The sequence below is a fragment of the Motacilla alba genome, chromosome 7, assembly GCF_015832195.1.
Source record: "Motacilla alba alba isolate MOTALB_02 chromosome 7, Motacilla_alba_V1.0_pri, whole genome shotgun sequence".
Lineage (NCBI taxonomy): Eukaryota > Metazoa > Chordata > Aves > Passeriformes > Motacillidae > Motacilla > Motacilla alba.
The window spans coordinates 33,652,305-33,678,649 of record NC_052022.1 but is presented as its reverse complement, the minus strand read 5'-3'; the positions used below and the strand labels follow the sequence as shown (position 1 = coordinate 33,678,649).

General features: G+C 45.0%; 3 protein-coding genes across 20 annotated transcripts in view; 1 reads left to right on the top strand and 2 right to left on the bottom strand.

Moving 5' to 3' along the window:
• KANSL1L (KAT8 regulatory NSL complex subunit 1 like) overlaps positions 1–14,514 on the top strand; it is a 63,072-nt gene extending 48,558 nt beyond the window's left edge. For 6 of the 7 annotated variants that reach the window (XM_038143449.1, XM_038143447.1, XM_038143450.1 and 3 more), the window contains 8 exons: positions 356–466; positions 852–986; positions 3,334–3,458; positions 4,268–4,392; positions 5,209–5,263; positions 10,411–10,523; positions 12,011–12,164; positions 12,774–14,514. In XM_038143449.1, coding sequence (XP_037999377.1) covers positions 356–466; positions 852–986; positions 3,334–3,458; positions 4,268–4,392; positions 5,209–5,263; positions 10,411–10,523; positions 12,011–12,164; positions 12,774–13,022 — 1,067 coding nt within the window. In that variant the 3' untranslated portion in view covers positions 13,023–14,514. The remainder of the gene's footprint in view (positions 1–355; positions 467–851; positions 987–3,333; positions 3,459–4,267; positions 4,393–5,208; positions 5,264–10,410; positions 10,524–12,010; positions 12,165–12,773) is intronic. The other variant, XR_005257641.1, reaches the window with a different exon arrangement.
• Positions 14,515–17,998: 3,484 nt separating this feature from the next.
• Positions 17,999–20,819, bottom strand: RPE (ribulose-5-phosphate-3-epimerase). Of its 2 annotated transcripts, none has more exons than XM_038143453.1 (6): positions 20,656–20,818; positions 20,433–20,512; positions 20,214–20,353; positions 19,506–19,640; positions 19,282–19,368; positions 17,999–18,878 (listed from the first exon to the last, which is right to left on the bottom strand). In XM_038143453.1, exons 3-6 carry the CDS (start codon positions 20,349–20,351, stop codon positions 18,756–18,758), a joined length of 483 nt encoding a protein of 160 aa, XP_037999381.1. In that variant the 5' UTR covers positions 20,352–20,353; positions 20,433–20,512; positions 20,656–20,818; the 3' UTR covers positions 17,999–18,755. The 2 variants fall into 2 exon arrangements, with proteins under 2 accessions (XP_037999381.1, XP_037999382.1); XM_038143454.1 differs by having other exon boundaries at positions 18,552–18,878; positions 20,645–20,819.
• A 30-nt stretch (positions 20,820–20,849) lies between these two features.
• Positions 20,850–26,345, bottom strand: part of UNC80 (unc-80 homolog, NALCN channel complex subunit) — a 135,008-nt gene continuing 129,512 nt past the window's right edge. For all 11 annotated transcript variants that reach the window (XM_038143434.1, XM_038143438.1, XM_038143435.1 and 8 more), the window contains 2 exons: positions 25,357–25,547; positions 20,850–24,311 (listed from right to left, as the gene is read on the bottom strand). In XM_038143434.1, coding sequence (XP_037999362.1) covers positions 24,042–24,311; positions 25,357–25,547 — 461 coding nt within the window. In that variant the 3' untranslated portion in view covers positions 20,850–24,041. The remainder of the gene's footprint in view (positions 24,312–25,356; positions 25,548–26,345) is intronic.

The window sequence follows — 26,345 nt, the reverse complement described above, 5'->3', positions numbered from 1 at the left end:
GAGAGGGAATGTACCTTTAGAATACCTATAGGCTCCCAGCAGTAACAAATTCCAAAAGCATTAATGACTTGTACCCAAAAGGCTGAACCAAAGCCTCTTCACATTGCAGAAGTGCACTGCGTGCTCGCTGCTCTGCTGGGTTTTGTGCAGGAACTGGTCAACAGGGAAGACCCCAGTCTTATTCTCACTCAATACCCTCCAGAGCCTGTTTCAGTCCTTAGCAATAGTGCTCACAGATTATGTTGAATGTGATGGGTGAATCAGTGCTCTAGTGATGATGCATAATTCATTTGCTCAGAGGTTGCCATCTTTCTAATACAGACACTGTTCCTTTGGGTTTCTGTTTTTTTATTAGATATTCCTCTTCACATATACTTTGAAACATTATTAAGGAAGGATGACATCAAAGGAGAACCTGCTGATACCTCATCTTTGGGAGGAGAGTTTAAAGTATCTGCTGACAATGGTATGTAAAGCAAAATGTTTTAGCATTTGCAAGGCTGTTTTTCATTCATTTGTCAGTATTTTCTGCCATGAAGAGGTTTATAAACTTGTCACAAAGCAGGTTATCAGAGAAGGTAACTAAATATGGCTTTAGGTGGAAGAGGAATCTCTTCTCAGAGCACAGTGTCAGGTTCTCCCTAATTGCATTGAGATGATCCCACCAGAGCTGTAGGAGGATACTACAAGTGTGGGGAGTTTGGACCAGGTGCCTGACTGCAGTCCTGTTATTATTTGGATTCCTATCAGAAGTTTGGGGCTATTGTAAATAGTTCAGCAGTTGAGATTTCCTGTAAATTGTACCAATGAAAAGTAATTTCTCAACTTGATACCTGCTTTTTCTGTTACAGACTACAATCCACATGCTTCTGTCAAACAGTGGAGCACTGGCTGTTTGTCTAATTCCAAATCTCAGTTGGTGTTAGGAACACCTGAGCAGCTGTCAGAAGGAAGAAAGAAAAGGCATCTAAGTGAGACAGCAGTAGGTAAGAGAAAAAAAGCACTGCAAGAGGCTATTACATCTTCTAAAGTATGTACTGGATGAATATCACTGGGCTCTGAGAATTAAAAGTTGTCTCCAAAAAGGATACTGTTGTGAAACTTATGAAGAAACAGACCTAGAACACCACGAAAATAATTTGCTATTTTAAAGCATAGTAATCATCTTTCTTCTTAAGTGTACACACAGAATGAGCCAAGCTGCTGTATTTTATTTTTGGAGTGCTCTTAAAGGAAACTGCTCAGCAGTTCAACTGTGTTCTTCTAATACTGGGTGTCATTTTTAGTACAAAAGGGGTTTTTTTTAATAGTAGTCAATGAAGCAAACATTGCAAAGTTTTCTGTTAAGTCATGTGCCCAATGAAACATTTACTATTCCTGGCATCTTTCTCTACTATATTTCATTTGTTGTGTACTGTAGTTTGTGGTTCTGGATACCTTCCAGACTTTAAGAGGACTTGTGGATAGCCAGTTCTTACTGTGTTTTTACCCCTGTTACTGTTCTATTTTAAGCCACTGAATCTCTACTTCAGCACTTGGTAAATTAATAGGAAGTGCCCTAAAAGTTCTGTAGAATAATGTGATAATGTAGGGATACAAAATTTAGCATACCACTGTAAAGATAAATGGCATCTTACCTCTCCAGGCTGTTAGAATGTAAAGCCTAACAGATTCTGTTACAGATTCATTTATGTAACTTCTGGAAAACCTTTGGCAAAATTCTTCACAAGACAATTGAAGAAAGTAAGTTGCTGAGCAAGAGCATATTAGTTTAAAATTTCCCTTAGGAAAAAATGAAAAGGTATAAATGATCAGTTAACATTGTGGAAAAATTAACTGGTGGTGCATATCCAGGCAAAACTGTAATCTTTCACTAGAATTGGAGATACAGGAGTTACTGCAGAGATGAATTAATAAAAAATTATGATCTAGAATTAAAACAAACCCCAAAACCCGCAATCCACAGCCCCAAAGCAAGACCACCCTAATAATTAGAAAGTCTTAGGAGAGAATAAAAGCTGTGTGGGGGCACACTGAAAACTGCTTTGGATTTCGGTGAGGGCTGTCCTTTGAATCCTTCCCCTGGGGCAGTACAGCCCTAGCTTTGCTGTACAGCCTTCTCTTGCCCTCTGTGCCTGTCTCCAAGGGGGTGCTGTGCCCTCTCCCCTTTCTCCACCAGTGGTCCTGTTTCCCATGCCACCTGCTCCACTTGCTGGTCCCCAAGAGGTGGATGCTGACACAGTGTTTCTCAGTTTCCCAAAGTGTAGTCATGAACGCTGAGATCAACAGCTGGAGTTACTTGAGAGCACTAATGAGAGAGAAAACATCTTGCTATAAATCTTTTGAAGTTACCATTAGTCTTCTGACAATAGTATTTAGGTTTTTTTATAAATGGAACCAAAAAAGCAGTATTTTATCATGAGGATCATCCCAGTGCCAGAAAACTGTTCTGTGGTGCATTCATGAGTAGAAGCACAAGTTCTAGCTTATTAGTGCTATGGGTGTAGTACTACATATTTATTCCTAATTTGGGCTCTGTCTAGGAGAAATTATCCATGAGGAAGGTCAGCCTAATGAACAAGGCCAAAAATAAAAGCTGTGTGCCAGGGAGTTGCAGAGCTGCCTGGGAGATGGTAGTTCATTACCTTGACCCAGCCTGTGCAATACAGTCTTTAGGATCAGTCTTACCTCTTTTTCCATGTTGGATTGTACTATTTTTTTTTGTTCATTGGTGTATTAAGTCTGAGTTCTCCTTTCTTACTGGAAATTAGGTAGAGGGAAAGTGGAACAGGTGGTTAAATTTTGAATCCCTCTAAATGTTGCTTATACTGGGACTGAATGGGAGTAAACAGGAATTACAATTTGTCTGGAGCAGTGAATCAGAAGAAACTGCTAATTGGGTTGGAGATTTAAACTGATTTTATTTGTTACCCTTGCTGCCAGTTTTATCATTTATTAAGGAAGAAACAGTAAGGGAGAACTTGTGAGATGCACCCCAACTGCTGCTGGGGAACAGGGGGAATCTAAGTCAGATTGTATTTGCTCTGTGTGTAGTCTATGACAGCTCCTGAGAAAAAGAGTCAGGATTTGTCCATATGAGGCTGTTTCCATTAGAAGAAATCCTTCGTAGAATAAAAGGGATGAGTTTTGTGGAACAACAATGACAGGATGAATAGCAAGCTTTTATTTAGATGGCTTTTTTTAGTATCCAGTAAATTGTAAGTGGCTCACTGTGGGCTTCTAGAAATGACTTCACTGTTACTGTGTGGAAAAATTTCTGCAGTCTAATAGCCAGCAGCCAGTATGTCTCATTTATTGCTGTTTTTATGACAGGCGAAAGTAGCGCTCGGTTTGAGGCATTCTCCTTCCAACATGCAGAGCCCGAGTCCCACAACAGCTTTACTCCCTCCAGCAGTGTCAGTGCCATGTCTCGGCCCTCTCACAGCACTTCATCACAGGTAAACCAAAAATGTGTCACTGTCTCAGCTGAAATATCAACAGAGAGCTGTGCAAATTAATAGTCCAAAGGCACGTGCCTTTTACATCTGATTTAGTGTCATGTCACAGTACAGAGCATTTTTACAGTGAATTAAGTGGATTACCTTAACAATTTATTCCAGATTGAGTATGTGTACTTGTTTATAAAAGAATATTGCAGATCATCTAACTGGAGTGTAAATTTGATTTATTGACATTGTGTCTTTCCCCCCCCCCAAATTTCATTAAATACACTCTAATTTATGTTCCCAGTTTTACACTAGGGCACTTAGGACCCTTTTTTCTTGGTGCAGCTATATAAAATGGTCTCATGGTGCAACCAGAGTCCCAAAATTTGTCAACTCTCAGTTTCCCTATTTAAAACCCTTTGTGCAGAAATACAGGTGGAGTCCCTGGTATATAATTTACTGAGGAGCAGCAGAACTCTGCCTCAGTGTACAGAAACACACTGTTTTACTGGAATTAATGGGAAGTTCACAGTGATACTCAGATTCAGGTCCCATGGTTTTGCTAAACCTACTGGTGCTCTGCGAGTTGTCATGTTTTAATGCAGAGTTGAGTTTAAATGTGCATGCCACACAGTTTAGACAACACATACTCCTTTATTCCCTGGAATCAATCATCATCAAAGAACACATAAATGAGCACTTTAGAATAGTCTATTTCCATTAAAGTTCAGGCTTTCTCCTTGTGAAGTTCTAATGTTTCTCTGCTAAAATGTGTTTCCTGTGATTTGAGCTGATCCTCTTGTGTTGATTTTATTATTCAGCATAACTCCAGGAGGAGGTTGAGAAGTGAGAGCTCCTATGATATAGACAACATTGTTATTCCCATGTCACTGGTGGCACCATCAAAGCTGGAGAAACTACAGTACAAAGAAATCCTTACTCCAAGGTTTGTTCACAACCCCTTGAATTGCAGAGACATGAAAATGAACATGAGAACATTAACTAAGAATATAATTTACATGGAGTTAGAAAATGTTATGGTATTAAAGATGATCTTTTCATGCACTTGGGTTTTTATCTGTGCATTTCAGTTCATGTGACCAAAGTGGTGGGAAGACTGGACAGCTGATAGCACAAGAGAAATAGTCTGATGTACACAGGGGTGTGGCAGATGCACAGACTGGCTAAAAATAGAAATGGATTTATACCATCTTAGTTGTAGTTATGGCCTTTAATATATCCTAAGGCTGACAAGCTCTGAACTGGTTTTTGGAGACTGCTGTCTTTTTTTTGTGTGTTCATAAGAAAGTAGTAAACTGTTTTCTCTGAATTAACAGAAATTAATTTAGCTTTTTTTTTTTTTAGTTTAGCCATTCTAATACAGTAGAATAAGCTTATTTCTTTCCATACAGTGTAGGCCTACAATCCATGATTCTAGAGAGCTTTTTCTCCTTTGTTTTAGAAAGAGAACATCTTTAGATTTCAAAACCAGGGTAATTGATCTCCTCTGCTTACTTCAGTGTCTTAGTAGCACATTGCCTGAAGTGCTAAATGTACTTGTTCTGTATTTTAAATCCATAATATGTATTTGCTTTTTTATTGTCTTTTAAGTTGAAAAATATTATTAAAACTGTATTGGATATCTTAAAGACTGAGTTAGGAAAAGGAAAGGTTAGATACCTTGTTGGGAAAGGAAAAAAAATTTCAGCCATCTGTTATCAGCACCTTAAACTTAATTTGATTTTCCTTGTCTTATTTCTAGCTGGAGAGTTGTTGAACTTCAACCTTTAGAAAAATCTCAAACAGATGAAGAAGAGGTAAGGTGTATTTTAATTAAACCACTAGGTTTATTTAAAGTAGGGACATACTTTCTGAAAACACTGACTTCATACAAAACAGTAAGTTTCAATGTTCAAAAATAAAGTATTAAGTATCAGGTTGTGAAAATGTGTCTTGTCCCTTCAGTGGAAGATAGAAATGGAAGTATACCATTAATATTGTTCATTGTCTGTCTGGCTCTTCTGCCCCTTGCTGCTGCACAGTCCGTGCTCCTGAAGGGTCCCTTGGGTCAGGCTCTGCCTCCCTGCTCCTCAGCACTGTAATGCTGCCTGTCCCAGTGTGACTGTCTCCTGGGGCCACCCGTGCTGTCCTTCCCTCTCATCCTCTCCTTCCAAGGCCACTTCCCATGGCACGTTGCTCTTTGGTAATCAGAAATCTTGCCTGTGGGTCCAGCAAGTTTTCTTTTCAGCATTTGTTTTCCTGCAGCCGTCCTGTTGGGAACAAACTTTTCTGCTTTGTCAGGAACAACATAACCTATCAGCATTTCCTGCCTGCCTGTTGAGCTAAGTTTGCACATCATGGGCTAGTTTTTGCTTCCTCCAGACATAAGAATCTACCTTTTTCTTCAGGGAATGTCCATGGACTTTGCAGCTGGGGGTCCCTTTCTTCCCTAATCAGGAGTTTGAGGCATTTCCTAACCTTGGGGTGAATGTGCCAGCAAGTCTGGGCTCTAGGCTGATTTTCTGTCCTTCCAGTCTTTTTGTGGCTTCTTTTCCAGAAACCTGTCAATTTTACTGTCCTTTGGACGTCTTTAATCTCTTCCAGTCTCTGCCACTGTCACCAGTTGTAACTGTAGGGCTTGTATTCCTGCCTTTATCCACAATATCTGTTCTTGAGCTGCTATTTGAGAGAATCTCTACAGCAGAGGTTTAGATGCTATAGCAGTAGAAAAAGATGGCATTTAGGTAGCAGTGCAGAAGGTTACATTAAACTCAGTAAACAAATCATTATGTCACTCCCCTGGGGTAGAAATTATGCTCTCCACAAAGGCACAAGCTTCCTCAGAGGTTTATAGGTCTGTAGCTATCTGCTCCATAACCTTTCTTTTAGGAGAGCATCATGGTCTCAACTCCTTACCTGGCGTAGTTGCATTTACCTGGTAGCATACTCTTGGGTTAGAAGGAAGAGAAAAGCTTACTCTGTCCCTGCCTTTTCCAGTGCAATTGAGAAATTCCTGTGAAGTCTGTGGTCAGATTTATGTGACTTCCACCCACTGACTTCTGGGTTGGTACCCTCCCAGCTAGCAGGAAGCATGCCTGTCCTTCCTTTGTACCAAGAAGGTCAAATTCCACACACAGGAGAATTCTCCTGCAAGGATATTTAATTAAACCATTTGGAGAATAACTAATAAAGGCAGCAAGGGCAATCTGTCCCTTGAGCATCTACTGCTCATTGCTGTCTTTATCCTGGTGTCTGGGGGGAGTAAAGAATTTCAACAGTGATTTGCATTCAGGGCTTCAAGGAGCTTGCATGGAATCAGTGGATTTCTTGTTTAGATTTCAGATAGAGATCACTTGTGCTTTTAGTGTATTTTGCTGAAGGGACTTCAGGGTTTCTCTCTGAAGCTCATGGGCTAATGTCTGAATCAGTAGCCCACCGAGTACATTTGTGTTTGGCATGACTCTCAATCCTGTATGATTCATCCTGTGGCCGGGAAATTACTTGAGTTAACAATGCAGCAGCTTTGCCTCCTGCTGTGGCCCATTGCTTCTGTATCATCTGTCAGCCACTGGGTGGAATGAGGGGGAGAGATGTCAGACAGACAAAAATGCTAATGGTCTTGTTTGTGTAAATCATCCTTTGCCAGTTCCCCCCTTTCTTTTGGGATCGTGTTAACTAGTTTGGATGTTTTTCAGAGTACTGAGAAAAGGTGATTGATCATAATTCTTCAACTTCCTCTAGCTTTGAGCTGAGTTACATTTGCTGCTGAGTAAGCTTGTGAAAAGACATCAGGAAACAGCACCATTACCTGCACGCATGCTGACACTCTTGTAATTCTTCCATGTGCTAAAGTCAAGGCAAGCTTCAGTTCTTCTGTCAAGCAGTAGTCAGGGATTTCTGCCACTGGATAACCTTTTTCTTCTTTATCTTCATTGTCTTTGTTGTCTTAATCTTTGTCTTCTTTGCCTTCTTCATTTATGCAACCACCCATATCCATGCAATAGACCTGCATGCAGCATTTACTAAGTTAGAGATAAAGGAGAGGTCCCCAATTTGTTGTGCTCCACATGAGCCACACTTCCAAGGATGGGAACTCAGCACTTTCTTGGAATCAGGCCTGTTCATTGTGCCTTTGAGAACAAAAAGCTTACCTTTTATGGGTGCTTTTTTGTTTCTGGAAATTTTTCCTTATAAGAACAACATTGGCAATGCAAAAGTTAATCTACTATCTATGTCTGCTCTATTACTTGCTCTAAAAATACTTTCTGGAAATGAAACATTTGAGTTTCCTGGTTTGCATGTATGAATTTGCAGTGTTATTGCTTTAAGGCATGGGAGGGTGTGGCACAGGTTTTCCTGTTTGTTTTGGTTTTAATTTGTTTCGTCCAGGTCAAAGCTTCTGGAAAGGCTCAGTTGTAACTTTCAAGTTTATTTTGCAGTTGTTTTAGTAATGAAAAATTCTTCGGAGTAGTTGCTTGTGCAATTAGTTTTGCATAAGTGTTTTCATGGCCTATGACTCAGAGTTTCCTGTGGAGCCAAAGAGTGAAACACAGATTTTGTTGTTTTGAGAACCTTTCAGAAATATTCCTGGTGCTATTCAACATTATTGCGCAGTGTGTTGCAGCGTCATGGGGGAATCCAAAGCTTCGTTTTCTGTGAGTGAAATCATTAGACATGCCTCACAAACAGGCCTTCCCCACAGCCTTTTCTCTCAACATCCCTGCCAGATCCACGCACTGAGGAATGACACTTCTTTTGTCCTTTTTCAAACTAACCTTAGTGAGGAAAAACCACCAAATCTCTCCAGTTACAAAACTTTAAATTAATCTAAAGTTGTTGGAGGAAATGCTGGGGAGTGGCAGAGGCTGTAGTGAACCAAGTAGGGACCTTTTATTCTGATGTAATGAATTTTTTATCCATAGAACAGATAATAATTTTTAAATAAGAAAATGTACTGTTGAAAAGAAGAGGGTAGAACTCTTTTTAAATAAACAAGTAGTTAAATATGCTATCACCAGCTATGGAAAACAAACAAGACTTATTTCTGTATTTTTCAAAACTCTTCACTTGGAGAGGAACGTGGACTTTGATTTTTGAATGGAAACTTGTTAAAAATGAAATCTCTTCCCAGCATGAAAAGTTTTGGCAACTTGCTAAGAAAAGTATTTTCAAATTCCTAAGTTTTTCTTTCTAAATTATCTTTTGTTTCCACTTCAAAGGAAATCTGAGCACAGAAAAACCCTGAATTTCCCCCAAGGGAATAACACTTTTGTAGTTAATAAAATTCTCACTTTCATGCTATACATCATTGACCTTGGAAAGACAGAATGTGAACTGAGATGTAGCCCTGTTTGGATGCTCTCCAAGTGGCAGAGCTGGTGAATTTCAGAGAGAGGAGGAAGCCCATTAAGTTCACTTGCATGAAAGGAAACCAGCAGCTAACAAAGTGGTTTGTGTTTAACATAAATAAAAGCAATGAAGGAGCCTTCAGCAAGGAGTGATGAGATGAGCAAACTAAGCAGCCTGTTTGTCTGAAGGTTCCTGTCGTGTGCTGGGCTGAGGAGCACCTGGGCAGCCACAGTTCTGCAGATGGGTCTTGTGTCTGATTCCAATCAAAATGAAGCCTTTGGGATCACACTGATTGGTTGTGATACTTTGTCATTGTACCCCTTATGGCTGTGAACCAGCTCAGTGCTGAGAGACTTGATATGGGGATGGCTTCCACAGAAACACACCAAGTGGAGCACTGCCAGGGTCTCTATGGCACTGCTTGACACTGCAGTGAACAAAGTGCATTTGCTTTTCTATTTTGTAGGCTCAGTTGGAAGATAAATGGTGTCACTGGTAAAACACCACTGAGGATTTTACTTTAGAAAAAAAAAAAGGCAGTTTATTTTCATGACCCCCCCCCCCCAGTTATTAGTATAATTCTTGTCTAGGATTGATCTGGCAGTGCAGCTTCACAGCTCCTATGACCAGGAATTGTTCTTTCCAAGAATTTCTCAGCTTTTGAGTTGGGACTAGCTGGCATAAAATCCATGGCTGCAGCACTCAAATGCTCCTGCCAACCTCAGCTCTTTAGGTGAACTTTGAATGGTTTGGAGCACTTTGAAATAACAGTGAGCTGTACTGGAGGGATCCAGCCAAGAACTCCCCCTGCCATCAGGGGAGTGAGGGAGAGGAGCAGCAAAGTGCTCCTCAGCCAGCCCTGGCTAAGGAACAAACTTCTGGTGTGTTGCCATCAGAGAAACACGGATGGTACTTTCACAGTGAAAGCTGGGGTGCAATCTTTTACCTTAAAATATGGCTCTTGTTTTATTAGAGCAGGTAAAGTACTTGCAATAGGACTGGTTTAAGCTGCACTTGAGATCATGCAAACCACTGGGTAAGAAATAGTATCTTCAAAGCAGAAGCCATTTTCTGCTTGGTTTCACAGCAGGAATGTGGCACCTCAGGTTCACCGAGTTCCTCTCTGTGGAGTTATCAAAGTCCTTGGTGATCTCAAACCTATTTCTCAGTGCCTAAAGAGCACTGGGCAAATCCTGCTGCCTTCCAGCATGCAACTAAAGCAGTCTCTGGAAACTGTTGGAATTTTTGCTTGTCTTTATTACATACTTTTAACACTGCCTTGATTTGCGAAGGAATACTCGTCGTCTAAATTTTCTGCTGCTCACCACAGAGAAAAATGTGTTAGTTGCATGGAGGGGGTATAACTTCTGTATCCATTCAGATCAACAACAGACTTGTAAAGAAATAAGAGCTAAAATGACAGCATCCCATACACCAGAGCTCTCGGAAACTGAATGCACATAAATGTGCCTTTGTAGTGAAAGCATGCATTGGGTTGCCTCTCTTGTTGTTGGGTAGACCTTTGCAGAATTACGTATAATGCTGATATGTATAACACTGGCTGGTGTTGTTCCAGGGACGCTGACACTGACAGCTCTCCTGTGTCTCCCTACAGGTGGAAGACCTGTCAGACAAAGCCTTTTCCTTGCGCCACACCAAGTACGAGGAACGAGAGCGTGCCAGGTGGTCGCTGTGGGAGCAGAGCCGCTGGCCCAGGAGGAACAGCAGGCAGGTGTATTGGCTTTGATCAGAGCCTTCCTATTGAACCTGGCGTGGGTTGTGGTACTGGAGTGGCAGAAATGCTGTCACAGGAGTTTGAAAATGAGGGCATTCGTTAATTAACTCATCAGGGACAGTCCCAGGTATGTTGAACTTTGTGGGTGGTAGGGGAAAGCAGTGCTGAGGCATGTATACTTACAGAAATTGGGCATGTTACCTGGCATCACTAAACAAATCTCTTCCTCCCTCTCTGAACACAGAGTTCTGCTACACTGTGCCACTCCCAGTTACTATGACTTTAGCCACCCAGTGTATCATAAGTCCTTCTTCCCCCACCTGACTCAGATGAAACTCCAAGGTGTTCAGAGATGTGTTACTGAAGGGTCCTGGGCTATGCCAGGGGCCTTACACTTAGAAGGTCCTTGTGTGAATTGTTCATTCTCACAGGCTTGCCATCTGGTGCAGAACTCATCAGATTTAAATATAACCACTAAAAGTCTTGCAAAAAGTAGTGTACATCAGAACAAACATTGTAAAGCAGCATCTACAGTTTGTCTCTGAGAAAATGATTCCCATAAATCACTTTACAGTCTGCCAGGGCAAAAAGCAGCCTATAAATGTTGGAATAACTTTTTCTGGTATTTATCATATGCTTGTGTCTACTCTTGTCTGAAGGTGAACCATGACACTAGGAATAAATAGTCAAAGATAGCTTTTTTTTTTTTTTTTAATGCAGGATAAAAATAGAACTAAGCCATATTGAGGAATTTTATTTTAAGCAATTTTGAACATAAAACCTCCTCACTTTAGAAAGTGTACTGAAAGAAAAAGTTCTGTATGTACCTTAATTTTGAAACTGAACTCCGGGGTAAAATCTTAGTGCTGCTTGAATTCAGAAGGAAACTGCTCATTGACATGAGCAAGGTCAGGATTCCACCTGGCATTTCAGATGCATGCCACTATTTTTTATCTAGTTGATATTTCTCTTAAAAGTGAGATCAAAATTTTTAATCTTACTACATTTTTGACTGCTTTGCGCTTGAGTCCAGAGCAGAAGTGGTAAGGAGGAGCCCAAGGACTTGTCTCTTGAGTTGCACTTGGCACAGTGCTGACAGTGCAGTTTGGACCCCACGGGCTGCTGTGGGTGAGGCTGCTCTCCTGAGTGGAACAGCATGTGGCTCACTGATTTCTTTTGTCCAAAATCACAGTTCTGGTGAGCATGTGGAGCAAGATACAGTCACTAGCTGTCTGCAGCCAGAGTGTGCCTGTCCCACCCATTTTATCCACTCAGTTCCTCCACGTTGTGCTTTGCTTTGGCTCCAGCCAACAAGGTCAAGAACCACACCAGTTTTCCTCTGCTCTTTTGGTTTAAGCAAGCAGAATGGAGGTACCATGTATGGAGAAATGGAACACTTTGTAAAGAAAATGTGAACTGCTTATGGCAATGTGAAAGGTGAGGGAGTAGCTCTTAAAACTCATTTCTAATTCTGCACTAGATCTTACAGCAAAAACGCTGATGGTCGACACAGCCAGGACGTGGTGCAGAAAGACCATTGCACTGCTGACCCTGCTCCTGACCCAGCTTTGGAAGCCCACGGCTCTGTTTGTTCAGGGATGGCACCACTCTGCAGGGAGAGCCAGGAAGAGAAGGTGGGTGAGCTTCCAATAGCTTCCAGCTCTGGTCAGTTCTGCAGTGACAACAAAGAAACGTGAAGATAGTCTCCTGTCTCACTGACCAGAATCTCAGGCTGTCAGCCTGGTTAACGTGCACTGAACACAGCACTCCTGTAGAACTACATTGCTGTGCTTTGTAAATTAACCCCAGACCTGTCAACAAGTTTCATCGCTCAGTACACATGGCACATGTTTTTGAGGCAAATATGGAAGGACATTTTGAGGCAAATATGGGTTCAGGCTGGGGTTTTTGTCAGGGATGTTGGCCAAGGTTCCAGGCAGGCCTGGTCATTAGGGGGTCAGGCTTCCTGATGGTCTGGCACTGTGGAAAAGAGTTTCCTTGCCTGCTCAAGGGTAGGTCTATTATTACTGGAAACACTTATGCAGCCAGCTTACATCTTGGTGCCTGGCAGTGTTATTCTTTATCTGAAGAGCCCTGCAAACACTGTAAAGAAAGACACTCGTTTGTTACTTGATAGCATATGATTCTGCACACAGTTAATCAGTTCAGACTCAACTGAAATCCCTTTTTATCCTCTATACTCTTTTTTTCACCCTCACTCCTACTCTTGTGCTTCCTTTCAGTCTGGGCTGTGGGAACTTCGAGTTTTTCCACTAAACGATGAAGAGGTAGAAGCTTTACTGTGCCAAGATCAAGTAACAAATCAGAATGAAATGTCAAGTGCAACTTTCCCCAGCAACTCTTCCTGCACTCCAGGCACGCCCACTGCTTTGCCAGACAATGGCCATGCACCAAGAAAACAATCTACCCAAGAGTCAGAAGACTGCAAAAGCATTTGCCCAGGAAGCAACAGTACAAGGAAACAAAGGTGACAGGGAATAATGTGGTTCATTAAGAAAGCCAATTAAGGTGGAGAGAAGTGTAAGGTAAAATCTCTCGTTCACACAGCATATGACAGCACAATTCAAAACCTTTATGTTAGCTGCGTATAATATATTTTCTTTCTTGCTTTGTAACAGGCAGGATAAATCCCAAAGACAACACTTTCTTCTTCCTGAACCCCAAGAGAAAGTAATTATTTCAAGCTGGAAGTCTAATATTCCCAATGTTGGGAGTGGGCGCACATAAATTGCTGGCACCATTCACTTTCTGTTGTCATATTGCCACATTTGTCAATACTCATCCTTTTCTGTTTGTTTGTTTTCAAATGCATATCTGGTTCTGGTGGACTCTGGTGCAGCAGGAGATGCTGTCTACCTTATCCAGCAACTTCAACTGAACACAGAAAAACTACTTGAAAATAGTGGGGATAAGCATTAGCCTCAGATTATTCTCCTGTGTGGCATGACCATAGGGCACAAACCTGTCTCTCTAACTGCACGTGTAAGGTAAGGGGAGGTGAGAACCAGCACTTCAAACCAGGGCACCTGGAAGCCTTGCATCTAGCTTAAGTCATGGCTCTCAGTAGTGCCAGGGCACGTTTCATGGTGAAATCCTCAAGCAATAAGGTAGAAGTAGCTACTGCATTGGCACAGTCAATGTATCTGACACAGGGGGAAGCAGGGTCTCTGCTTTGGGCCTGTGGGGAGGGAGAGACAGGAGGAGAGAGGGGTCGAGCCAAATCAGTGACACAGCCTATGGAATGCTGTGGTTTGGATCATCTTATTTCCTTAGTCCCTCAGTAGCTAATGAGGCTCATAATACTTTGCTTTAATCTGTTAAAGTCTTGTTCCAATTTCTCTACAGTGCCTTGTAAGAGTCTCGTAAGTATGCCAACATTTGGTGACTAGCTGGAAAGGAAAAGATGATTGATGTCTTGAAGAGCAATAAAAAAAAAGCCCCAAAGCTTTCCATTGTGATTCTGGATAGATTTCTCATTTCCCAGTGCATGCACAGTGAGAAAACAAAGGCAAGTTGTTTAAAACTTGCATCTGAATAGCATAGCTTGGAATGTATCTGCAATCCCAAGAGGTATTAACAAAGATTAAACATTGAATGTAGGTGTAATCCATCAACAGGCAGTTTTTCTGTGTAGGACAGTTGAAGGCAATTTAATAGGAGTCTCTGTGCAGTTTTCTTCCATGTGTAATATCTGGAATGGCACTGGACAGATGACCCAGTTTTAGTGTCAATTTTTTTTTTTTTTGGTCAAAATGACAGGAAATACACACTGGGCATATGAAAACAGTTCAGTAAAGTTTCAACACTACATCCTATTGCTACATTGTAGTTTATTGCACATTCTGATTATTTTTTTAAACACTTTTTTAACACTGGTTTGTCTTAAACTTGAATCTTGCCTCAATGTCTGATACAATAATCTTTGATGCAAGGTTGGTTTTTTAATTAAAAGTTATTTCTATATATGTTGTATATAGTCTGAATTTGATGGCTTTTTAGAAGTGAAGAAGTAGCAGCAGTACTTCCTCTTGGCATAGAGCTCTGCTTGGCCTGCAGACCCACTGCAGCTTTGCTGTGGTACAGTGCCTCAGTACAGAGGTGTGTGCTGCCCTCTCTCTTGCCCTGCATGTGCATCTGCTTCCAGAAAGCTCTTTCTGAAAGGTCAGTGTCTCAGATGTTTTGCAGGTCTTTTCCATACCCCTATCTACTCCTATAAGCCTGATCTGACCAGCTCTCACCCAGCTTTGTTGTAAGGTATGGGTTTCCTGTGTTGTCTGATCCCTGGGGCAGAGGGAGGAGCTCCTGCACTTTAGGAGAGGGGACAGACCAAGTAACCAGCCAGCCAGGGCAGCTGCCTTCCACATCCTTAAAGCTGCCAGGAAGTGGAAATACATTCCAATCTGTTACAGGAGGGTGTTTCTGTACTGGAGGGTGGAAACAGAAGGGTGTTAAAAAGGAGGCCAAGGACCCCCCCCGTGTCAGAGGAGCTGGGTTATCCCAGTCTGGTTAGCCTGGGGACCTGCAGAGCATCCCTGCGCTGCAGTTCAGGTCCCAGCTGCAGTGCCAAACCATCGTGTGGCTGCAGGGTCAGCCTGATGTGGGCTAAAGCAGCTGCTGGGTCCTTGCCCGCTGCAGAGGCAGGTGTGGTCTGAGCAAGGGGAACCCGTTAGCTGTGTGCCTTCTGTGTTCTTGCCAGCCCTTGTGGGAACTTGCTATTGCTTCATGAGACAGCAATAAAAAGGGTAGTAAGAGAAAGGCTGAGCAGGCCCAAGACAGAAGCAAAATGTCTATTTGGTCATTACCCCAGTCCACTCACTGCAGAAATCTATTCTCCAGCAGCTGCCTCTCAGCTGGCCAAGCTGCTGGAGAACAGTGCCTGAGCTGCTCCTCCTCCCTGTGCCAGCACAGGGCTGTTCCATGGGTGGTGCACAGGGCTCTGCCCGCAGTTCAGCAGGATATTTCCCCACAGCTGCCCAGCTCCAGCATCCCTCCAGCTGGCAGGGATGTGCACATGGCAAGGGAGGTGGTTCTCAAGAAGCTGCAGACCTGTGCCCTGCCTTCTCTGTCTCCTCTGTGTCTTGGCTCCAGACACACCTGATTTTTCAGCAATTCCCTTTCAGAACTGGCACAGAGTTAAAAAGCTTGCTGAATTCAGCTTGGTTCCAGGACCAGCCCTGTCCTTTCATTTGTCCCTCTACTACAGGCAGCTGCAATCAGCACTGGTGGGCTGCTCTCCTACCTGCAGCCCACGGCCTGGCACAGCTGGGCTCCCACCTCCAGGCAGGTCAGTTTTGCAGGAATGCTGGTGTCATGAGGAAGCTGTACCTTCTGTGGGAGCAGGCTCAGGGCCAGGCTCATCCTTGAAGCCATAAAATGTGCAGAATGCCCTGCTTGTTTTCATTCCTTTTCAAAGTTTTAAACAGAAAATCAAACCCCAGACAAAACCCACTCTCTCTTTGGCTGTTAAGCAATGAAAACAGCTGTTAGTGCTGCTCCTTTTGCTGTGGCTGAAGGTATTAAGAGAGTGACTGTGAAAAAAGAACTTAAAACCTAATGCAGCAGGGCCCCCTCACACATGAAAGTAGGTGTCTGCAGCTGCACAAAGCCATTTTCCATGTGCTTTATTTACCATGTTCAATTGAGGCTTTTTTTTTTAACACCACTTATGTTCTGCTTCCTGCTGCTGTGAGGGTTTAAAATGCTTCATCTCTGCATCCAGGATCTTAATGGCATGTAAGTACAAATAAGAATTTTTAAACCCTATTAAAACGAAGCTCTGCGTGTGTCTCCTGCAGTGTTTTATCTCCCTTGGGGCTGTGGGCTGTACCACCCTGTGCAGCACATGTGCAAGCCCAGTGTGACTTGGCTCTGTCTAAGTTGTTTTCATCCTGTTTTCCAGTTCAGACAGACCTGTGCTGTCAGATCACTCTGGACCACATGCCTCAATACAACAGGCTGTGCTCTCCCTCACTGCTGAAACCTTATCAGAGGAGTGCACAATCTCATGGGCCTGGGCTTTATTCAGCCTTGGGGAGACCATGCAAGCAGCTCTCTGGGTTTTCCTGGCAGCATGCAGGGACTCGAGGCTTGTTAGTGAGTACAGGAGGACAGGCCTAAACAGGCCCCAGAGAGATCACTTCAGTACTGGGACATTCTTAAGCATTACAGAACAAGAATCATTCATCACTGTCATTTCTTGGACATGGTCACTAACTGATTTAACCTTAGATGTGTAACCCACTTGAGTGGGATTCAGACAGAAGCAATTAAGTAATTTTACTTTACGAGTGTAACATCTCTCCCACAGGACTCCTAACCCAAGAGTCAGTGCAAGTGCAAGCTTACCATCCTTAAAACAATTATAAAATGGCTACAGCCTATGAAGAGAGCACATACCATAAGGCTCCACAAAGCCTAGTACCATAAATGAACTAGCATGACTTGGATGCCACCCCCAAATTAATGAGAAGAAAAGCAGAAATAGTTTGATTATCCTTCCAGTCCAGTTTACACTCAACTCCAGGAGGTTAGTGTACTACAGCTGTTGGCCTACTGCTCTCAACAGCATGAAAAGCCACTCCACATCCTGAACTAGCATTTTCATTTCAGCCTGCATTTTAGCTCCCAGAGCCATGACTGTTTGTCCATGCATACACTAAACTCTACACTGGTTCTTTCCAGAACCATGGATAAGCCTCTCTATCGCACACCCAACAGCCCTTGGGACTACAGCCTTCATGGCCAAGCTTGCTTCTGGCAAACCTCTTCTGAATATCTCTCAGTACAGTAGGTCCAGACAACTCCATTTTTCTTGTGCTAGTTCCCAAATGGGGTTGCAAGTGGGAACGGGAAGCAACTTTTGTTCACATTAACCACACAGAGAAAACATGGCAGCTCAGCAGTTTGAGATACTCCTGTGGTGTCTGAACTAGCCCTAGCTCGTGCTGCTCACCGAGGGCAGTGCCCCTTGCTGTGGGGCACCTCCCAGGGGCTGCACCAGCCCTGGCACTGCCTCAGCAGCTGCTGCAAAGAGAACAGAGCTGACTCTGGCCCTGGAAGCTGCAGCTGCTGAGCCTCCTGGCCTGGCCCCCAAGGCAGCAGACTGTCTGCAACCCTTCTGTCATTGCAACTTAAAGGGAAAAATGCCACACAGACTACCATGAAATATTTACGAGCCAACAATGCTAATTACAGCCATGGACACGGGTCTGCCTAAAAAGGGCCTGCTCAGTCTTCCTCCAGTGCACTGTAACTCACCTTTCATGTGTCCAAACAGGCCAGGCCTGTGCACACAGCAGACTGAAGGACTGATGACTATTTGGTTCCACAAGCTGCTCTACAGACCCATCTCCAGGCATTTCAATCTACATATCTCTTCAGCAACTACCCTTTCTGTGTGTTACCATCTCAGTCATTTACTCACACATTTACTCACAAACCAAGGAGATTGTGCAGCAAGAAAAAGCTTTTTACTTATCTGAAGAGTTTTAAAGCAACATTCTTCTGAGGAATTCCATCACTTCCAGGAATTTCAGACACAGCTGTCTTAACTGGCTATTTGAAAGGTAAGTGAGAAGATATTCCCCACTTCATCATCTGGTAAAGATGCTGCACTGACTTATCTGATGCTGGATTTCCATAGGCCAAGTACTTCCAATGCAATAGAGGCAAAGGACAGGAACATTGCTACCATCACTGGGATTTTTTTAGCCCTCTTAAGCTGCCTTTTCCCTAACTCCTAAACCCACTTATTTATGACAGTCAGCTTCAAGAACTTAACACACCAAGGAAAGGGTGTTTAATGCAGTAGTGGAAAAAGTTTTGTAGGAATGCACAGATCAAATGACAAAATACAGACAGCAGAAGGCAGTTTGATTAAGAGTCTTCCACAAGAGAGATTCTTGTGGTGATGCTACACTCTTCTAGCAAGCAACAAACTGACTGTAGTTCAGCCAGCATTAGAGGTTGTGCCACAAAATTAGCCTCCACAAAATCAAGAGACGGGTTCAAACCATTGCATTTCCAACCCCGAAAGACAGCGAGAATGTTTCCCACTGCTGCTTGCTTCATTGCAGTGAAGGAATGATTCCTCTGTTCAGCAGCACGAAGTTTCCGTAGTTGGTGTTCATCCAGCCCCTGCTTATGCACGAGAGAAGGGCTCTCCTGCACGGCCAGAGCCTTCTGGAACACGGCTTGGGCAGGTCTCATCGATCCAGACTGCGCTTCTGGGCCGCTTCTGAGCACACGTTCCTCAGGAGGTTAATCACAGACCTGGGGTCTGCGCTCTTCATGATAGCACTGCCAGACACAATCATGTTGGCACCTGCCTGGGGGACAGCAAACACTGCTCAGTCACATGGAGCACAGCCCCTGCCTACAGCTGCCTGGAAAACACTGCAGGTGGGAATTCTGGGCTGCTGTGCAAACAGGTGGGATACAGGTGACATCGCAACCCCAAATCAAGTTCAGAAAACACAGCTCTTCCCCAAATTTCTTCATCACATTGCTCTTATTTAAACCAGCATAAAAGAAACACTTCTTTAGCTTAGGGGAGGCTTCAATAGCCACTATTTTAAAAAAGGCACAAAATTAGACTTCAAAAAGATTTCGACATTGAATGTGTTTTACAGTTCCCTCTGAAAACTAAAAATTTCTCCTAAGCTTTATTTCTGGAGTTGGTAAGTCTCTCAGCACAGTGACTGAGAATGCTGCTCTGCTGCAACCTCTTACCTCTGCACACTTATGGATGGTGTCAGGCCCCACTCCTCCATCCACTTCTATATCCAAGGAGGGAAACTGTGTCCTGAGCCACTGAACCTGAGGAAACAGATAAAAGGCTGAGCACTGAGCTGCCACCCTACAGCTTCTCATACTTCTAGAAAAGGCTTATCAACTTCACTGCTCACTACTGTTAATTAGCTCTCAATAAATAATGAAAGAGAAACACAGTTTACCTTTGGCATCATGTCTTCCATAAATTTCTGTCCTCCGAACCCAGGTTCTACTGTCATCACCAAGGCCATGTCTATCTGATTGGCCCAAGGTGCCAAGTGCTCAACTGTAGTGCCAGGCTTGATGGCCAAGCCAACCTGCAGGAAAGGAAACCAAACCCAAGGGCATGTCAGGGCGAGACTGGCCTGAGCTCAGTACAGATTCCTAGGAAGTAATTACACAACTGTGTAATGGCAGGAAGAACAGGCTGCTTTATTTAAAAATTCCAGATTTTCTTCACTAAAATTGGAGACTTCATGCATAGTGGGTTAGGGCTGCATGTGCCAATCCTAGACCACCTGAAGCAGCCACAATGAGTTTTCCATAAAATCACGGAATCAAAATACCTTGAGGTGGAAGGGACCTACACAGCTCATCATCGAGGCCAACTCCTGGCCCTGCACAGACACCCCACCAACCTCACCCTGTGACTCAGAGCCTTGTCCAAACACTCCTGGAGCTCTGGCAGCCTTGGGGCTCTGACCATTCCCTGGGGAGCCTGTCCAGTGCCTGACCACCCTCTGGGGTAAGAAACTTTTCCTGATATCCAGCCCAAACCTCCCCTGATACAGCTGCAGGTCGTTCCCTCAGGTCCTATCGCCGGTCACCGCAGAGAACCTGCCAGCAAGGCAGCTGTTAGTTCAGCAGAGTGCAGTGTGTATTCCCCTCACCTTCATCCCATTCTCCCGAATGTCCTTTATCAGCGCCCCGGGATTGTCCGTCGCTTCTAGATGGAAGGTGTACTGGTTCGCACCAGCCACCGCCATGGGCTTCACCCACTGCTCTGGCGCGGCCACCATCATGTGCATGTCTGCAAGAGGAGAGCGAGCGGGCAGCGGGGCCGGGCCCGCCTGCCGGAGGGGCAGCGCCCCGCGGCCCCCGGCCCTTACCGAAGAAGGGCTCCTGGCCCAGCCGCTTGCGGAGGCTCTCCACGACGGGGTGGCCGAAGGTGATGTTCGGGACGAAGTGTCTTGGGGCCCAAGAGAGAGACGCGCCCGCCCGCAGGTTACCCCGTGCGGCCGGGAGGAGCGGGCCGTTCCGCCCGCCCCCCGCGCCCCCGGCCCGGCCCGGCCCGGCCGCTCCCGCCCGTCCCCGGCGTTACCCGTCCATTACATCCAGGTGCAGGTAGTCGGCCCCGCAGTCCAGCATGCGGCTGCACTCGGCGCCCAGCGCCGCCAGGTCGCTGTTGAGGATGGAGGGACCGATCCGACACCCCGACGCCATGGCTGCGGCCGCGGCTGCTGCCGGGACGGAGGGCGGGCGGGCCGCGCGGGGGAGGGCCGGGGCGGTGCCCCCGCCATCTTGGGGCCGCCGCTCCGCCCTCAAGCCGCGCCCTCGGCCTCAAACAGGCGGAAATAATAATATTAATAATAATAGCGGTAATAACCCTGGTGTAGGTGAACTGAAGTTCCCATCCAGGTGTATTTTGTTCCCCGCAAAGCACAGCTCCAGCCCCGCGCCGGGCCCGGGAGCGGATGGGTAACCATTAACAAGCGCTGCCGGTATCCCGGAACAAAACCGCGTATGGAAACCCTTCGGAGCGCCGGACACCGACCGTGTTACGCAAGAGGCTCAGACACAGAACTCTGTCCTTTGCCGTCGTTCCTTTGTATTTAATCCTCGGGACAACGTTTGCATAAAATGCTGAGGCAAAGGGACCGACTGACACGTGGACAAGACAGGCACGGCCGGACATTGCCGAACACGACATGCGCTTAAGGCGGCTGACAACACTATGTAAAGCAGCATCGTAGGTGTTCACAGCAGAAATAACACCGGGTCTGCTACAGAGATACCGCAGGACAGCACAAAGCAGCTAAAGTACTCGCTATGCCACTCACCAGGACGGCACTCAATGCAACTGATAGGACAGTAAAATGCATGGGAAGTCAGGCTGACGGGCTGGCCGGTCTGTGCCATCCCTCAACGATCATCCCACAAAACCAAAGCCCAGCCACCTGGATAAAACTAAATTGCAGATGACCTCATTTATAAGTTGCATTGATTTCTAGTAGGGTAGACATTAAAAAGAGGCATTTTAGTCCTTGCTATGGCTTACTACTGTGGATTCACCTGTGACAGTGGAAACTTGAACGTTATATACATGGAATTAAATGAAGGAAATCACAGTTATTTTGTCATCTCTAGAGCAGAGTACTGTGGGAAGGCCTCTACTTTTCATTAAGGAAGATGCCTCCTCCTTTTCTGCAGAAAAGGTCACTCTGTAAGTGCACCACAAATTGTGTGTGTGTTGTGTCCCAGCCATTTATTCAGCTCATGCCTGAAGCTTTCCTCCCCCCAGACTGCCAGTGACCAAGCCTACCTGGGGACTTGAAAGCGAAGCTGTGGGCTTTTTCTCATTTGTGCGTCAGTGTTAATAACAGAACTTAACATCTGGAATTTAGCAATTCTTGGAGAGACCTCTGAGCTGGGAGCTAATCTAAAGCAGCATCCTACAGGTAGCTGGCACAGGCTCCAGTGCACTCACTAAGGAGATAAAAGCAGTACAGCATGTTTTGATCAGCAGAGGAAACAGTTTGCTATCCAGGACGTCCGTTGGGACATTATCACCTCTCTTCCAAGACCAAGAACCCTTTGGAGCTGCATTAGAGCACCACCTGTACGTTATACAGCCCCATATATGTGGGGGGTAGAGGTGGTGCACTATGAAAACAGTTGTTTTTCCAGCCCTGCTGTTCCCAAGACATGCTGAGATTCTCCTTCTCTCACCAGCGGAGTGGTAGCAGAGCATGCTCAGCACCTGGGACAAAAAATGGCTTTTGCTCTCTTCAGAGGTTTAATGTGCGCGAGTTCCCTGCCCAGAGCGGTGCGCACAGCTCCTGTCTGATGTGAGCATTTGGCAAACGCCAGGCAGCGCAGCCTAAGGCTCCGTGGGCTTCACAGGCTGAAACCTGCTGCCCGCTGTGTGGCTCATGGTCTCAGCCCCAGGAAACCTCTGGGCTGCACTACAGCAGCAGGGCAGCTGTCTGCAGGGCAGTAGGAGCAGCCCGTGAGGAGAGCCGCAAGTCCTTTCTTTGGAGATGGCTAGAAGGATACCATTTCCCTCCCTAGTAAGGCTGTTTATGATGCGTGTGTCCAAACTGCAGACCCTCAGGAGCCAAAGTGGTAACGAGCACAGCTTAGATACTCTCAGGATGATCCAAAACATTTTCCTCTGCACAATAACGACATGATTATGAACTCCACTTAGTCTAACATGAGCCAAAAAAGGCAGTGTATGATTCCCAAGGGTCTCTTTGGGCATTGCTGATGATTTCATGCTTTGTTTCACAGCTATTCTGCAGTTTGCCTGTCAGCAGCTAATGGCTAAATTCACATTTCAGTGTAATTCCATGATGCTGCAGAAAAACCCTTTAACTCAGCTGTGACTTCAGCTGATCCCCCCCAGGGATCTCCACCTTCTATAAATGTTACATACATTTATCTAATACTTGCAGCCATGAACGCTACATACATAAAATGGAACCTTTTAAAATACAATCTCAGCATGCCAAAAATAGATTCTTTCATCAAGTTTCTGCCCTGCAATATCCATCTTTTGTTTACAATGTACATATATATTTTTATATATATATAGTAACATGAAAATACCATATATAAATATTTACTTTAAATCCCTCTCCGTACATCCAACAGCATCGGGGAGCAGTTGCTTGGGGCCAAAAGGTCCACACATCCCAGATGCAGTTTCTTGGGGTATTTTTTTTTAAACTCTGGAGATGAATAGCTCAGTACACTAAAGCAGGACAGTGTGGGTTATTTATACCACCTGCAGACCCCTCTGCCCCTGCCCATCTGTGTCTGTGGACAGCACATGCATTCCTGCTCACGCTGTATACTGTATTTAGTTTTTACAGAGCAAATATTTTTGTAGCACAAGGGCAATACTTTACGGAGTGGAATGGAACTAACAGACAAAAGGAAACTCAGCTGAAGTCTGCAGTGCCAAAAAAAAAAGCTAATTGCTTGATGGTGCTTATTGTTGCTCTGCATGTTAGAAGCAATGGTCCCAGGCTTGAGAAAATCAAGCATTAGATTGGTACTTTCTGTCACTGTTTTCAAGGTGTAGGAGCCTTGGATTCAGCTGCTGTGTAGCCCTGCTCTCAGAAACACTACAAAAATAAATCTCAGGCACAGTCTCAGAAGAGACTTCTCTGTCTCACACAGTCCAACAGCCCATTACCCAGTGAGGCTGCTGATCACAGTACATGGCTGCCAGATCAGGGCGCTAAGGACCACGTTTGCCTACACACCCTTATCCTGAGAATTCTGTACCAGTTCTTGGTTCCTGTGGTCCTGCCCTGAACTGAAAAGAGATCTCACAAGTAGAAATTTGGCAGTCTATAGCAACCAGCTGATAGCTATTTCCTGCTCTTGGATAATAAAGTGCTCTTATTTTAATTAGTTACTATTTAGAGGGAACTCTAAGGAAAGGTAAACACTTCCTTCCTCCTCCCACTCCTGTACTTCCCCAAGAGTTAAACATGAGATTCATCTAGATCAACATCCGTCTCCCCGAGCTCCACGTGTGTGAAGCTGAAGTGCGTGGCCAGCAGAGGGTTCTCCATGCCGTTGTCCTCGCTGATGTGCAGGACGGTGTCGCCGTGCTGCAGCAGGCTGGTGGTCTCCAGGCCAGCGTAGTCCTCGGGGTCGGACAGCTGCGGGGCTGGGCTGCTCTGGGCTGTGGCTGGCCGGGATTCCAAGCCCTCCTCTTTTTCCTTCTCCTCCTCAGCAGAGAGTGCCTCGCTCTGCAGTTGAGGACAGCTGGTGGTCAGGCTCAGAGGAAGCAGGAGGGAGAGGGGGGACAAAAGGAAAGGAAGGTCTATAAAGGATTTTCTCATTCAGATATGCATTTTACCATAAAGAGCCAGGCACCTGCACATTATAAATCCCTCAAAATTATACCTAACAATATAGTTTTGCTGGTGAATCAAATTTACGTCAAAGATCAGAAAGGTTATCTGATTTGAGTCATTGACACTTCCTCATTTAATCTTTCTTAGCATATGGCTTCAAATGGAGGGCAGGTTTACATTAGATACTAGAAAAAAAATCCTTTATACTCAGGATAGTGAGGCACTGGAAAAGGTTTCCCAGAGAAGCTGTGACTGCCTCATCCCTGGAAGTGTTCAAGGCCAGGCTGGACAGGTTTGCAGCAACCTGGGATAGCGGAAGGGGGTGGAATGAGTCCAAACCATTCTGTGATTCAATCTATGATTCTGAAGATCGAGAACATTCATTCGTGCATGGCAAAGGACATAACCTCAAATGACACTGGATATCTGGGCATATAAAAGTGATCTCAGTGTCACTGATGTGTTGAAGGGATGACTGGGATTGTACTGGCACCATGCTCAGAGGGGGTCAACACAGAAAAATCTTGGACAAGCAATTTATTTTGCAGTATGGTGTTTAAACAGTCCTGAGGCTTTGATGGATTCCTTCCTTAAGGGGGCATCTCTCAGGGAGCAAGCTGTGAAAACCTGTTGAGGACAGCTTGCCTCGGTGACTGGGTCCAGAATGGACACTGTACATGACGGGAAGACAGAAAGGGAAGATGCGGAAGACACATATTCAAATTAAGAATTGTTGCACTGACCTGGAAAGGAATGGTTTTACAGAAGCAGGGGCTTGACAGCAAACAGCCTAAAGAACAGCCTAAAGGGGAGTTTGCTGTCTTTACCCTCCTGCCAGCTTTCATCCCAGTGCTGTACTGCATCCGGCACTTCCCCAGCGTGCCTGGGACGGAGCAGAGGAGGGACACAGGCTACAGACCGAGCAGCGTCACGTTACCTGGCTGTGCAGATCAGCCACCACGACGGCAGGCGAGGAGGTCAGGCCGGGTTTGCTGAGGGGCTCCTGCTGGCCGGCGGCCTGGGGGCTGCTGCGGCTGCAGCCCGGCTGCTGCACCGGCGGGTCCGCGGCACCGGCTGGGGCTGCCTCAGGCTGGGCCTCGGTGAACGTCACCGACCGCTTCTGCTCCGCTGGAGGGTACAGAGCCCAGGAAACTCAGGGTTAAAATTTGGGAAGAAGTACACCAGAAAAGAAGAGAGAGAATCCGTGGGGGGTTTTACAACTAAGATAGGATTTGTGGTTCCCTCCATCTTTATATAAGCTGCCTAATTGGCATCTAATCTAAAAGTCTTTTCTCCTGCGTTTCCACTGCAGCCACAGCAAGACTCTGGGATCTCCTGAAGTCCAGCCAGCACACCTATCCCTGTCATGGCTTGGTGAGAAAAATACCACCCATAACATCTTTCCATTCCAGAAGAATACACTGAGTTGAAATCCCATGTGATGCCCTCAAATATAAAAGAAAAACTGGCATGCAAAAAGACAGGAGAATTGCCCAAGATTTTGCTGAAAATCTAAGAAAAAAGTGCAACAGGTAGCCCTTCATTCCTGCAGACTCAGTCCACTAGCCAGGAATAACAGAAGAGCACTGAGCAAAGACAGCTAGACTAACAACTTGACAGTAAAACTGATATTCCCATTCCTGGTTTTACTTATTTTTTGTTAACTTTTATGTTTCAAACATCTCTAGCAGTGGTGTTGCCCCAGCACACTCCTGCTGAAGGCCAGCAAGTTCACAAGTAACCTTTGCTATTGGAGATGTTTCCTCCAAAGCTCACTGCTCACTTCAGATGGTGCAGAATACAGCCACCTGACAGCTTGGCAGTGCTGACTGCTGGAAACGTACAGCACAGACTGGAACAGTCCTACATTCATTTCCATGTACAGTCCTTGGAGCTCTCTACTGCTAAGCTTATGATGGGCCACGT

Coding starts and splice junctions, on each gene's coding strand:
- RPE (XM_038143454.1), bottom strand. CDS start 20,766: ATGGCGTCGGGGTGTCGGATCGGTCCCTCCATCCTCAACAGCGACCTG. Junction 20,513..20,644: donor CACCTGGATGTAATGGACGG/GTAACGCCGGGG, acceptor TTGGGCCCCAAG/ACACTTCGTCCCGAACATCA. Junction 19,369..19,505: donor TGGAAGACATGATGCCAAAG/GTAAACTGTGTT, acceptor CTGTTTCCTCAG/GTTCAGTGGCTCAGGACACA.